At 44.9% G+C, this 14498-nt stretch overlaps 2 protein-coding genes across 3 annotated transcripts in view; one reads left to right on the top strand and one right to left on the bottom strand.

Annotated features, from left to right (window-relative positions):
- Nucleotides 1–14498, bottom strand: part of LOC117662563 (uncharacterized) — a 47929-nt gene that overhangs the window by 18239 nt on the left and 15192 nt on the right. Inside the window, exons 7-9 of one of the 2 annotated variants that reach the window (XM_087884171.1) lie at nucleotides 13378–13501; nucleotides 10417–10497; nucleotides 7877–8044 (exon numbers count right to left, since the gene is read on the bottom strand). In XM_087884171.1, the coding sequence (XP_087740297.1) occupies nucleotides 7877–8044; nucleotides 10417–10497; nucleotides 13378–13501 (373 nt within the window). The remainder of the gene's footprint in view (nucleotides 1–7876; nucleotides 8045–10416; nucleotides 10498–13377; nucleotides 13502–14498) is intronic. The other variant, XM_060691212.2, reaches the window with a different exon arrangement.
- LOC132711697 (CD82 antigen-like) lies at nucleotides 3112–5715 on the top strand. The gene is made up of 2 exons (XM_060691249.2): nucleotides 3112–4998; nucleotides 5347–5715. The coding sequence occupies exon 1, from the start codon at nucleotides 3926–3928 to the stop codon at nucleotides 4820–4822; it is 897 nt and encodes a 298-aa protein (XP_060547232.2). The 5' UTR covers nucleotides 3112–3925; the 3' UTR covers nucleotides 4823–4998; nucleotides 5347–5715.

Genomic DNA, 14498 nt, shown 5'->3' with positions numbered 1-14498 from the left:
TCGGCATTGTAGTTCCCCTCGGCGGTCCGGTGGGAAGGGGGGGGAGACGCCTCCTGTAGCACCGTGCTGGCCAAAACGGGATGCGGGTGGCGCCCCCACGGCCTGTTTTCAGGCTGGATGGCCTCCTGCAGCATTTTGCCGGCTAAAATGGGGCGCGTTGTGGATAGACAGACTGTCTGTTTTGGCCGTCAGGGTGATGCAAGAGGCCGTCCAGGCCGAAAACAGGCTGGCGGGGCGGGGGGCACATGTGGCTCCCACGTGACCCATTTTGGCCAGCAGGCTGGTACAGGAGGCCATCCAGGCTAAAAATGGGCCACGGGGGTATGTGCATGGCCCCTCTGCACCCTGTTTTGGGCGGCAAGGTGCTACAGGAGGCCGTCCTTTGCTATTTCCAGGCCGGCCCCACAGGCCAGATTTAAGCACCCCTATGGGCTGGATCCAGCCCACGGGCCTTGAGTTTGACACCCCTGGTCTAGGGTAAGCTTGTGTCACTGAGTACCCAATCTGAGAGATGGGACGTATTTCTAGAATGGATGGCCCTTTGAGGCAAATAAACTAATTGCCACCTTTATATACTGTATTTATTTATTTATTTCAGACATTTATATGGCCATCCCCTTTGTACACAGGACTCTCGATGGCTAACAATTAAAAATTCCTAAATAGGATAAATAAATAAATAAAAAACCAAAATAAAACCAGAATAAGAAAGACCCTTTTTATGCAAAAAAGTATAAACTAGCAGCCAAGAATATTCATAGTATATTACACTGTTTCTCAACTTTAGCTACTTTAAGATGGGTGGACTTCAACTCCCAGAATTCCCCAGCCAGCCAAGAGTTGAAGTCCACGGTCCACCCATTCTTAAAATGGCCAAGGTTGAGAAAAACAAGACATACTACATTCAACTCCACCTGCTGTGGCCCGCCAGCGGCCTGCGCGGATTGTTGCTGACCCCGACGACGAGGAGGCTGGTGTGGTGTCACGTCAGCAGCCTGTGCAGCCGGTGCTCAAGTCGGACAGTGAGGAGGCTGAAGAAGATGTACTGCCAGCTGCCTGAAATTACTGCAAGTTCAAATCTCACCAGGCTCAAGGTTGACTCAGCCTTCCATCCTTTCGAGGTAGGTAAAATGAGGACCCAGATTGTGGGGGCAATAAGCTGACTTTGTATAAAAAAGAACACCACTTAGGGGCGCTGAAAGCCCTACTAAGCAAGTATATAGAAAAGTATGAAGGCTACTGCTTAATGCGTTGTAAGCCGCCATGAAAAGGGCGGCATATAAATCAAACTAATAAATAATCTATATAAATAAAAATGTAAATGTTTGTTTGTTCAAAATCTTAAATCTCCGAAAGTTCTGCAGCGATTGCTTTGAAATTTTGACACAACGATGCATTCGAATATGCGCGTGTTTTTATATACCTACTATTATATAGATGTCACACCTGTGACAGGTGACAGGTAAAAACATGTTTTGAAAAACAGCGCCATCTGTTGGGCATAAAACCAACACATGCCACCTGGGCTGGCTTGATCCCATCCTCTCAGTTTTTAATTTGAATTTGGTTTTAATTGGGTTGTTTTAAACTTGTGCCAAAATTATTTAATTGTTTTTTAAAATGTTTTTAAATTTTATATGCTATGTTTTATCTTGGCTGTACACCGCCCTAAGTCCCGCAGGAGAAGGGCGGTATAGAAATAATAAAATAAAATAAAATAAAATAAAATAAAATAAAATAAAATAAAATAAAATAAAATAAAATAAAATAAAATAAAATAAAATAAAATAAATGTATTAGGTGTGCAATGTTGCGACGTTGATCATTAATTGGAAGGGAGAGGGAGGGAGAGAGGTGGAAGGAGAGAGAGAAAGAAAGAGAAAGAGAGAGGGAGAGAGAGAGAGAACGAGAACGAGAGAGGGAGGAAGGGAGGGAGAGAGGGGGATGGCGGGAAGGAGGGGGATGGAGGGAGAGAGAGATGGAGAGAAAGAACGAGAAAGGGAGAGAAAGAGAGAGGGAGGGAGGTGAAGGGAGGGGGGAGAGAAGGAGGGGGAGGGAGGGAGGGAGAGAGAGATGGGGGAGGGACAGCAGATTCATATTTATGACAGTTGCAATGTCCTGGGATTATGTCATCCCCTTTTGCGTCCTTCTGACAAGCAAAGTCAATGGGGAAGATCTTCGTCTTTTCCATTTAACCAGACTGAGCCACAGCAACGCGTGGCCGGGTACAGCTAGTAAATAATAAAAAGGCAGGAGTGGTTACTCAGGAGAAGGTCTTCTCGAGAGTAAGGCCTGGGGCTAATTGGCCACTCCCTTAGCCTATTTAAATTTGCACACAGCTTGTAAAAAGCTGCAGGAAACAACGTTTGTTCGTTCGCTGATCATTGAGTTTGGATTTTCTCTGCAAACCTGGCTTCTGGGCTTTCTGCCAACTCTTGTAAGACTCTATTTTATCTGTGGAATTTCTGGCAGGTTGTTAAGAACATTTTATTAACAGCCTGCATTTGCAAAAGACTGTGTTTCGAAGTAAACTGAGTTTTGTTCTGTGTTTGTGTGTGCTACATTCTTTGGGATCCGTAGCTAGGGCAAAACACCACCATGACACAGGCTCATCCATACTGTCAGGGCCCCAAGCTGGATGACAAAGCCATTTCTTAATGTCCCACAAAAAGCCAAGCAGGATCAGGACGAGCCTAATTCCAGGAAAGGAGGGGGAGGGGAGAATAATGACACATTCGCATTTTTAATGACCTGGAATTCCATAAAACCTTCCTAGAGAGGCTTAAAGCTGAATTAGGAACTCAAAGGGTGTTCAAATCTCTGGGAAAATATTTCGACTGAAGTAAGAAATTGAAAAGCATAGGATGCCATTATGAAGCTCTAGATCAGAGATGGGGAACGTTGGCCCCTTTATGACCTGTGGACTTCAACTCCCAGAATTCCTGAGCCAGCACAAGGAACGATGGCTTCTTTATGACCTGTGGACTTCAACTCCCAGAATTCCTGAGCCAGCACAAGGAACGATGGCTTCTTTATGACCTGTGGACTTCAACTCCCAGAATTCCTGAGCCAGCACAGGGAACGATGGCCCCTTTCTGAGTTGTACATTTCAATTCCCAGAATTTCTGAGCCAGCATGGGAGTGGAAGTCCACAAGTCATAAAAGGCCCATCGTTCCCCACCCCTGCTTTAGATGCTAGTCTTATACTAGAGCCGTGATGGTGAACCTATGGCACGTGTGCCACTGGTGGCACACAGAGCCATATCGGTGGGCACGTGAGCATTGCCCTAGCTCAGCTCCAGCGCACATGCATGCGCTGGCCAACTGATTTTCGGGCCTTCCGGAAGTCGGGAAACAGGCTGTTTCCGGCCTCCGGAGGGTCTCCAGGGCGGTGGGGAAGGGCCGTTTTTCGCTCTCCCCAGGCTCCAGAGGTTTTCTAGGAGCCTGGGGAGGGTGAAAATGGCCTCCCCCCCCCGGAGGCCGGACACGGCCGTTTGTTGACTTCTGGTGGGATCGGAAGGCCTGTTTTTTGCACTCCCCAGGCTCCAGATGCTTTCTAGGAGCCTGGGGAGGGCAAAACCAGTCTTCCCCAGCCCCCGGAAGCCCTCCAGAACGCGAAAAACGGGCCCACCAGGACTATCATGCCATAGCGTGCCAAAAGCGTGGGGAGCGCGGTGGGCGGAGTCACGTGCACGGGGGTGGGGCCCATTGAATTATGGGTGTAGGCACGTGCGCGCACAACCCCCCCCCACGCTCTTGGCACGCGACAGCAAAAAGGTTAGCCATCACTGTCCTAGAGCCATTCCTGAAGCCAACAGCCATTTGGGGTTCCGCTCAAGTCTAAAGGACGGATCATAAAGACTGGACCTGGCTAGAGTGCCCTCGAGAGACAATGCTATCATTGTCTTCCTAGGATGGCTTTTCTATGGTTCAGACCCACCTGGAAACAAAGCCAAGCGATTCTGTTTGGTCGCCGTGTTTCTTTCCTTTGAAGCTGAAGGTTCCGAGTTCTGAGGAGAAGTTCTGTGAAAAAGCAACAATGCCGTGTTGTTGCTGCAAATGCCTCAAGGGCTTGTTCTGCTTCTTCAACGTCCTTTTGTTTCTCATGGGAGCTGCCATGTTCAGTTTAGGCCTCTGGGTTTTGATCACCAAGAGCGCCTACGTCACCGCCCTGCAGTCCGTTTTCGACTCCTTCCGAATCCTGCTGTACATTTTCATCGTGGTTGGCGCCGTCGCCATGTTTCTCGGCTTATGGGGCATTCTCGGATTCTACTTTGGAATAAAATTCATTTTGATGGCCTACATCCCGTTCCTGATAGTCCTTATCCTCTTCCACTTTTTCCCTGGCTTGTTCGTCTACTTAAAACAGCAGATGATAGATGACAACCTCGGCAAGAATGTCCTCAGCCTCATCCAGAACTATAACCCAATGGACCAGGCCAACCAGCACAAAGAGATAACTTGGGATTACGTCCAGGTCAAAATGTCTTGTTGTGGCTGGAGCGGGCCGGAAAATTGGAAAAACAACACCTTTTTCCAGGATAAGATGGGAACCTACCCATGTTCTTGCAGCGACCACCCAACCAGCTTCCAACCAGCGCTGGGCATCTGCAGGTTGAACACCGTTTCCCATAAATCTGTGGTAAATGACTGGCCCGTGAAAAAACAGGGATGCGGTACGCCTGTGCGAAAGTGGTTCAAGACGGTAACGGACACCGTGTTCCTCGTGTCCTTCCTCGTGATCGCCTTCGAGATTCTGGGAATCGGCCTTTCGTTTTACATTTGCGCAGGCCGAAACGTGTACGCTGTAGGTCACCGCTGAAGCTCCCCAAGCGGAAGACCGCTGCGGTTAAGGGGAGCGTTCCCCAGAGGGGAAAAAAAAACAAAACAAAAACAAAATTCCTAGTTTCCAGGTTTTCTTCAGGTTGTTAAGTGACGTTTTGGCATGGCTGGTAGCTGATTCGTTGAACTCAAGCCACACGTTTTGAGCCTCCAGAGGTTGAAATGAAATTTCCAGTATCTCTCGCCCTTGAGCATACTGGTTTGGACTTCGGAGGGTCGTGGTCCCCTCAGGAAAGGGGAGTTCCAGGATCCCTATAGTTATCTTAAAAAGATTTCAAAACCTGGCCAACCTCCTCAACATTTGCCCAGTCAGCATTATCTACCCTTAGATATTTGAGACCTTGAAACATTAACATCAGCTTTGAGCTACATAATTTAATCCACTGTATCTCAACCTCTGGCACTTTTAAGATGTGTGGACTTCAACTCCCAGAATTCCCCAGCCAGCCATGCTGGCTGGGGAATTCTGGGAGTTGAAGTCCACACATCTTAAAAGTGCCAGAGGTTGAGACACACTGGTTAATTTTTAAGCTTTATCCATGGTCATGATTTAGGATGATCCTTCTTTGCATGTCTGTAGTTTTCTTCCATTATCCAAGAATTGGACAACGCATTGAATTTATCCAGAAGATCTATCCTGCATTCAATTCTACCGACAAGAAACCAGGACTCTTGCTGCCTGTTGGAACTCTCTCCTTTCAAACGTGCTACAAAACTCCCGAACATTAAAGGGGACTTATTTTCTCAACAATGCATCCGGTTGCTTTGTTCTTTGGAGCAACACGCGTTCTCCATAAACTTCCTTCAAGCTCTTGAACCTGTTGCTGCATGATTCCTCCACGTTGCTAAAATAAAACCGCTACATGAAAAGACGATTCCCGAGTCCTTCCCATCACTGTTTGTTCGTTGGTGACACTGAGCAGATCAAGATTTGCAAGTGACCCAGCCTTGCAAGGGTGATTTTGCAGATTATCCAATGCCTTCTGGTGTGTGTGTGTGTGTGTGTGTGTGTGTGTGTGTGAGAGAGAGAGAGAGAGAGAGAGAGAGAGAAACAGAGAGAGAGAGAGAGAGAGAGAGACAGAGAAAGACAGGGAGAGATACACAGAGAGAGAGAGACAGAGAGAGAGAGACAGATAGAGATAGAGAGACAGAGACAGAAAGATAGACAAAGAGAGAGAGAGAGAGAGAGAGAGAGAGAGAGACAGACAGACAGACAGAGAGACAGAGAAAGACAGGGAGAGATACACACAGAGAGAGAGAGAGACAGAGAGAGAGAGAGAGAGAGAGATAGACAAAGAGAGACAGAGAGATAGAGAGACAGAGAGAGACAGACAGAGATAGAGAGACAGAGACAGAAAGATAGACAAAGAGAGACAGAGAGATAGAGAGACAGAGACACAGAGAGAGAGACAGAGAGAGAGACAGAGAGACAGAGAGAGAGAGACAGACAGACAGACAGAGAGACAGAGAAAGACAGGGAGAGATACACACACAGAGAGAGAGAGACAGAGAGAGAGAGACAGAGACAGAGATAGATAGAGACAGAAAGATAGACAAAGAGAGACAGAGAGATAGAGAGACAGAGAGAGACAGAGAGACAGAGAGAAAGAGAGAGAGAGAGAGAGATACAAGAGCGAGAGAGAGATTTAACAAGGATGTCATCCAGATCATAAAAAGTGGTAATATAGCAGTGTTGGTGAACCTTTTATGTTGCTACATGAGACATTTGTTAAGTGACTTTTGCCCCATTTTACAACCTTTCTTGCCAGAGTTGTTAAATGAATCATTGCAGCTGTTAAATTAGTAACAGCTAAGTTTTTAAATGAATCCGGCTTCCCCGTCGACTTGGCTGGTCAGAAGGTCACAAAAGCGGATCAGATGACCCCAGGACACCACAACTGTCATAAATATGAAGCAGCTGCTAACCCTCTGAATGTCTGATCACAACACCAGGAGGGTGTGGCAGTGGTCGTTAAATGGGAAAAAAGATCCTATCACTTTTTTTTCAGGGCCGTTGTAACTCTGAATGATCACTAAAGCGACTCTTGTAAATCAAGGACTACCTGTACTTTTCAACGGTCACAAAACGAATTGGTTGTATATCGAGGACTTCTGGTCTGGGGCATTCAATTCTTTCAGCAGTTTCACCCTTGCTGCGTGCTTTGTGAGAAAACGGAGAAAATGAAGGAACCTCATGCGGATAATAGAGAGCTGAAAGGAGAGAGAGATATTCCCCAGAAAAAAAAGGGGAACCTCGGGAACTACCGTATTTTTCGGAGTATAAAATGCACTTTTTTCCCCTCCTAAAAGAGGCTGAAAATTTGGGTGTGTCTTATATTTCAAATGTAACCTTGCATGGTGCCCAAAATGGCTATTTTTTTTAAAAAAAATTATTTTTATATGCCACCCTTCTCCGGAGACTCAGGGCGGCTTACAATGCATTAAGCAATAGCCTTCATACTTTTGTATATTTTTACAAAATCAGCTTATTGCCCCCACAAACCGGGTCCTCATTTTACCCACCTTAGAAAGGATGGAAGGCTGAGTCGACCTTGAGCCTGGTGAGAATTGAACTCGCAGTAATTGCAGGCAGCTGGATGTTAAATGCTGCCTTAGTAGGAGGCATTAGCCTCCTATGCCACTCAGGCTACCTGGAACAGCTGCTGCCTTCTCTTACCCCTTCCGCGCTTTGCCTGCTTTAGTCACTGGAGCTCCCTCTGAGGATCAGCTGTGCTTTTGAAGCTGTTTTTCAGTCCCAACGCGAGCGAAGCGATCTTCCGTGCTTTGCCTGCTTTTCTAATTGCTGCTCCCTCCGACAACCAGAAAACCCAAAAACCCCAACCCAGCAAGCGAACTAATGCGCTGGGACTTAGCCAGATGAACACCTGGTAGGCATAATTTCCTCCCCCCCCTCTATTTTCCTCCCCAAAAACTAAGGTGCGTCTTATACTCCGGTGGTTCTTATACTCCAAAAAATACGGTAATTAAAACCAACTCCGATTAACAAAGAGCCAAAGAAGTGAAACAAGATTACTTGCTGCTGCGTCTTTTCTTTCCTCAGCTGTTTCTTTCTCTTCTTGGACCTTGGCATCACCCAGATGTTCGCAACACTCTTCTGCATCTGTCCCGTTGCTCTCTCCGAAGGGTGTCTCGTGTGGCTTCCCATCCTGATTGTTCTGCAACCCATCCCTGCCTGGAATCACTAAAAAAAAAAACACCACAGAAACTTCGGCCCCAAATTCACCTTGCAGAAAAAACCCCCAAGGGTCCTTTTTTTTCAAAGAGGCAACTGGACTTTCTTGCTTTTCCTTTTGAAGACGTTTCGCTTCTCATCCAAGAAGCTTCTTCAGTTCTGACTGGATGGTGGGGAAGGGAAGGATTTACATTCCTTGCGGCCGGCGGGTCATTTGCATTCTTTTAGAGAGCCTTTTGAGGCCACTTGGAGGTTTATCTGTTTCCTCAGAGTCACCTGACTGGTGCAAATGGGTGTGAAGCAGGGGTGGGCTTCAAAAATTTTAGCAAGGGGTTCTCTGCCCGGTTGCTGGGTCGGCGTGGCCATGGTGGGCATGGCCTAGTCAGCCTCCTGCACCACAGCAGGGGGGTGGGTGGGGGGTGTTTTTGCCCTCCCTGAGCTCCGGAGGTTTTCCTCGAGCCTCTGGGAGGGCGAAAACGGCCTCCCCAGGCTCTGGAGGCCCTTCCTGAACTTCCGATAGGCCCGTTTTTCGCCCTCCCCGAGGCTCCACACACGCCTTGCAATTATCTGCCTCCAAAACCGGCTGTGTGGGGACTCCTGGGAGGGGTGAGGCGGGGTGGGCGGGGGCAGTCAGGAGTGGGGTTTGGGGGTTCTTCGAGCTGGACAGAATCTTAGCTAGAGGTTCTCCTGAACCCCCAGCAGCCCACCTCTGGTGTGAAGCCTTCTTGGAACTGCTGAAAAGACTGTGTTGCAAACTGGAGATAGATGATGTCATATCCCCCCACCCCTCTGTTGAGAGAGGGCTGTTCAATTTTGACACAGAAGGCCTCTTTGACCCCTCTTTCAAAACAGTGGTCCTCTCTGTCAAAAATGTGGACTTTGCTGCTTTGTCTTTTAAATGCAGATGGTGTCAGCACTCCAAACTACATTCGTTCCAATGCTGACATAAGGAGGAGAAAAGGGGGCAGCTGGCAAGAGGACGCTTGACTTTTCACCTACTTATTTTCCCTGAAGATAATATCCCCTAGGAGATGAGATGGGAGGGGGAACATTCCTGGGAGCTGAAGTAGTAGATATGGGGAGAGTGATTTGGAAGATGGCCAATGAGACGCAGAGAATTGGGGAACGGTAAGGGAAGGTTTGGGGTCAGGAAGTCAGTGTTGGCTACGACATAATCGGGGACAGATTGTCGTGCTTAATAAATGAAAGATTTCATCAAAGACTATTTGTTTGGAAATGCAATTTATTTGAGACGACATCGAAACCTGACAGATGGATTGCTGAATCTTGTCCTGATGGGTTTTGTTCTCCTATGTCTGCAAGGAATATAAATCCTTCCATTCCCCACCATCCAGTCAGAGTTGAAGAAGCTTCTCGGATGAGAAGCAAAATGTCTTCAAAAGAAAAACCAGAAAGTTGAGTTGCCTTTTGAAAAGAAAGCACCTTTGGGACAACCATGACCTGGGATGACTGAGCATCTCCATAAACACTCTGGCAGGAAAGTTGAAAGCAAGAATACAGTTCTTTCAATTAACCATCAAGCACATCGTTAATATGAATACTGGGTCTCTCCACTTCTAGTCCCGACCTTCCCAATTACCTCTCCCCACCTCGCCATCCCTATCCCAGCTCTGGGACTAAGAGGGAGGAGCTGGCCCAAAGAGTCCCACGGTAGAAAGGGGACAAGAAACTGGGTCTCTCCAATCCTAGCTGAACAGCTTCACTATTACATTCTGGGCCGGAGAAGGATATTCGGCTCAATTGTGGTCGTAGGTGGAGGACTACCGTATATTTCGGACTATAAGACATACTTTTTTGTCTCCCCAAAAGCGGTGAAAATGTCTGTGTGTCTTATAGTTCGAATATTGTCAAAGCCCCATCCACCTGCTGGCTGTTTTTTGAGCCTCCACACGCTCCGTTTTCGGGCCTTTTTTCAGCCCATTTTTGGGGTTTTTTTCAACCCGTTTTTGAGGCTTTTTTCGGCCTGGTTGTTTTTTGGCTTTTTGGCCCATTTTTGAGGCTTTTTTTCAACCCGTTTTGAGGCATTTTCCAGCCCATTTTTCAAGGCTTTTTTCGGCCTGTTTTTGAGGCCTTTTATGCCATTTTCCAGCCTTTTTTCAAGCCTTTTTCTCAGAAAAAGCCTTGAAAACAGGCCAAAAAAAGCCTCAAAAAATACGGTATTTGTACTGGTCAACTGGATGGAGCTGCAACTAGCAATATTTGTGGAGATATACAAATGGAGACTTCATTCCAGAAACCACAGGAAAGCAAGTCATGGCTTGATGCAATGTGGGAACCTGGTTTCGGAGCAGAACATCTAAGGTGCTCCATTTTCCTGTCTCCCTTCCTCCCCAACCACAACATTTCCAACAGGTACCCACTTTCAATCACGGCAACCTCAGAGGACACGGTCTTCCTGGAAGCATCTTCCTTTTCAATGGCCTCTCTCACCGTCCTGTCTTCTGAAAGATAAAATAGAAACAATTGTGTTAGGAGGGGAAAAAACCAGTAGTAAGACCTGTCCTTCTCCCTTCAATGACATAGGTAAGTCCATCAAATAATTACATCAAATCCTGGGATTGATGTAACTAAGGGTTAAAAAGCCCCCCTCTTAAAATCAGATCAGGTGGTCCTCGGCTTACGATCTCAATTGAGCCCTATATTTGTGCTGCTAAGCAAAAAATTTGTTCAGTGAATTTTGCCCCATTGTACGACCTTTCTTTGTTACAGTTGTTAAGTGAATCACTGCAGCTGTTAAGTTAGTAACAGGGTTGATATGTGAATCTGGCTTCCCCACTGACTTTTGTTTATAAAAAGGTCACAAAAGGGGATCATGTGTCCTGACCCAGTGGTGAAATCCAATTTTTTTTACTACCGGTTCTGTGGGTGTGGCTTGGTGGGCGTGGTGTGGCTTGGTGGGTGTGGCAGGGGAAGGATACTGCAAAATCTCCATTTCTACCCCACTCCTCGGGGAAGGATATTGCAAAATCTCCATTCCCACCCTTCCGGGGCCAGCCAAAGGTGGTATTTGACAGTTCTCCAAACTACCATATTTTTCGGAGTATAAGATGCATTGGAGTATAAGACGCATCGGAGTATAAAACAGATCGGAGTATAAGACGCACCTACCTTTTTTGGTTGTTGTTTTTTTTAAAAAAGTTTTTTTTTTTTTTAGACAAACACACATACAAACATACAGGGTATTTTCTTTGAACAGAATGTTTGGCTGGTTCACAAATTTAAACAGTGTTTAGTCATTTCAATTAAATTTACAATTTCTATATTTCCTTTTTGCCATATTTATTCCTCATCTATTTTTTTTAAAAAAAACCAATATTACCCTTCATTCTCATCTCTAATCTTAATCAAATTCAATTTTTCCCTTCTATTCTATATTATACCCCTTCCCATTGTCATCTATTTTTATATCCATCCTCACATTGGTTAATTATGTAATATTACAGTTGTTTAATACAAATTCAACATTTTAATATAAACCAATTAGTTATATAACTATCTTTTTTGTATATTAATCAATATGAATATGAATATTCCAATTATTTCCATGCAATCCAATTTTTTATAAATCAATTAATTATATTTACCAATAATAATAAACCAAATAATTTTCCCCATTTATTCCTCCAAACCACAACTTAACCATTTCTGCTTTCAACACAATATACAATTAATAGTATCTCAATTATTACAATTCTCGAGTTAAATAGAGCTTTTTTTCTTTTGTGTTTTAAAATCTTGAACTCTCCTCTTTTGCCCTAAATTTCCCATTGTTTGCACCTACCTTTTTTGGTGAGAAAAAAGAAAAAGAAATCTCTCTCTGCCTCATTTTGTCACGTTGCAGCAAAGAACCTGCTTTACTTTCAGTTTCGTTTTTTCAGCATAGCTAGGGGAAAAAAAATCTGCTCCAGCACTTTTTGCAGCAAGCAGGAGAGCCCTGCGCAAATCAGCTGAGAGCAAATCAGCTGAGAGTCGGGAGGCTGATCTAATCAACTTGTGCTAATTAGCCTATGCTGAAGCTGAAAGAAGCTGTTTTTTCTTGCTGTTTGCTTGCAGGGAGGTAACTGCTGCAAGACACAGGCCAAAGGGTCCAGGCCAGTGGGTGGGCAGGGCTACATTCGGTGTATAAGATGCACCTAAATTTTCACCCCCTTTTGGGGGGTATAAAGGTGCATCTTATACTCCGAAAAATACGGTACTCAAAATTTCCACTATCGGTTCTCTAGAACCTGTCAGAACCTGCTGAATTTCACTCCTGATGTGACCCCGGGATACTGTAAAACCATCATAAAGTGGCCAAGCATCTGAATTTTGATCACGGGGCCTTGGGAATGCTGCAATGGTTGTTAAGTGTGAAAAATGGTCACAAGTCACTTTTTCAGTGTCATAACTTTGAACAGTCACTAAATGAACTCTCGTGAGTCGAGGACTACCTGTAACATGATTTTTTTCCCTTTAAGAAACAAAAAAGTACTTTTTAGTAAAAGGCAGCGCAGCTGAGATACTCGGTACCTCACACAGGACTAGGGGATTATGGATGCAGGTGTCAAAATAGAAGGTGTGGAAAAAGGGAAGGTGATGAGAAAATGGGTTGTCAGGAGGGCATGTCTTGGCTGCCAGTGACATCTGCCGTGAAGGTCAAAAAAATTCAACATGGTGGTCATAATTGAGGAATCCGCAAAGCAGGGGGAAAAAGGACAGGGTCTTTGACCGTACAGCCGCCATTTTGAATTTTCTGAACTGCCATTTGAAGATGCCACTATAGTCAGCAGCCGGGACATGAGGAATCCTCACCCATATAATTCAATATGAATAGGTGTATGTTTGCTAAATGTAAGAAATATGATTAAAAATACTTTATTTCTATTAAAATATATGGCATGCAGAATACGATGGTTGACATAAAAATAACATATCAGAATACTGAATAACTAAATAATGAAGAATTATAAATTGAACAAGCAAATAATGGAAGATTTCAATTTAGCATAAATCATTGTACTATTATTAGAATTATATAAGCTTGTTAAAAGTAATAAATATGATTAATAATATTCTATTTGTATTAAAAGGTATGAAACTTAGAATAGAGTGATTGGCCTAGAAGTGACACACTGAAATATTGAATGATTAAATAATGAAAGATTATAATTTAATAAAAATATGTGTATTATTACAAGAATTATATAAACTTGTAAAATGAAACAAATATGATTAATAGTATTTTATTTGTATTAAAATGTATGGCACTCAGATGCCACGCTGTTCACGCATTGATATGTTTGTAAAAAATAAAAAACTTAAAAAAAAGAAAAAGTCCTCACCCAAAACAGTGGAATTTCGGTCTTTCCTAGAGATTTTTCTGAACTTTGCTGTGTGCTGGCTTTCTGACACAGGTTCCTTTGACGCAGGGAAATTAGAGGTTTGCCCTTTGAGCGGCTGGTCCGCCTGGAACAGAGATGAAAGGGAGAAAAATTAAGAGAAACGGAGGGTGAATCTAACGGTAAAGGACGACGACTTTCATGGAGGTCTGCAAAAACGGTTATGTATGCCAAAAAAAAAAGGGGGGGGGGTTGTTAAAAGTCCGTAACACAGGTAGTCCTCGACTTACGACCCCAACTGAGCCCAAAATTTACGTTTCTAAGCGAGGCAGTTGTTAAGTGAGCTTTGCCTCATTTTACAACCTTTCTTGCCGCAGTCGCTAAGTGAATCACTGCGATGTTAGCAACATGGTTGTTAAGGGAATCCGGCTTCCCCGTTGACTTTGCTCGTCAAGAAGGTCGCCAAAGGGGAATCACATGATCGCGGGACACTGCAATGGTCGTAAGTAAGAAGCAGTTGCCAAGCATCCGAATCTTGATCATGGGGATGCTGCAAGGGCCGTAATTATGAAAATTGGTCAGACGGGCCCCTCTTTTCAACATCCTTGTATCTTCGAACGGTTACTAAATGAACTGTCATTAAGTCAAGGACGACAATGCAGATGGATTGAGGCCACCTATGTCGACATGGAGCAGCCCTCTCTCAACAGAGGCGAAGGGAATACGACATCATCTATCTCCAGTCTACAACACAGTCCTCTCCACAGTTCCAAGAAGGCTCCACACTCATTTGCACCACTCAGGTGATCCTGAAGACACAGATAAACCTTTCAGGTTCCTCAGTGACTCTCTAAAACAGCAACGGCTAAGCTTTTTCTCTTCGTGTGCCAAAAGCGTGCACCCATAATGCAATGTGTGCCCCCCGCACATGCACGCGTGACTCCTTCGAACATGCACATGTGACCCCCATGCTCCCCCGCCCGGGGGTGGGTTCTAAATTTTTTTACTACTGTTTCTGTGGGCGTGGCTTGATGGTCATGTGACAATTCTTTAGGATTTAGCAGAGGTACTGGTCTTCCAGGCGTTTAACTGCTTGCAGTTACTCACCGGTCTACTCATTTGTT

Source organism: Pantherophis guttatus, chromosome 2 (genome assembly GCF_059756535.1).
Source record: "Pantherophis guttatus breed Tessera chromosome 2, ASM5975653v1, whole genome shotgun sequence".
Classification (NCBI taxonomy): Eukaryota; Metazoa; Chordata; class Lepidosauria; order Squamata; family Colubridae; genus Pantherophis; species Pantherophis guttatus.
Note: the sequence above shows the minus strand (reverse complement) of the source record. Positions and strands in the feature narration are given on the sequence as shown.

Coding starts and splice junctions, on each gene's coding strand:
- LOC132711697 (XM_060691249.2), top strand. CDS start 3,926: ATGGTTCAGACCCACCTGGAAACAAAGCCAAGCGATTCTGTTTGGTCG.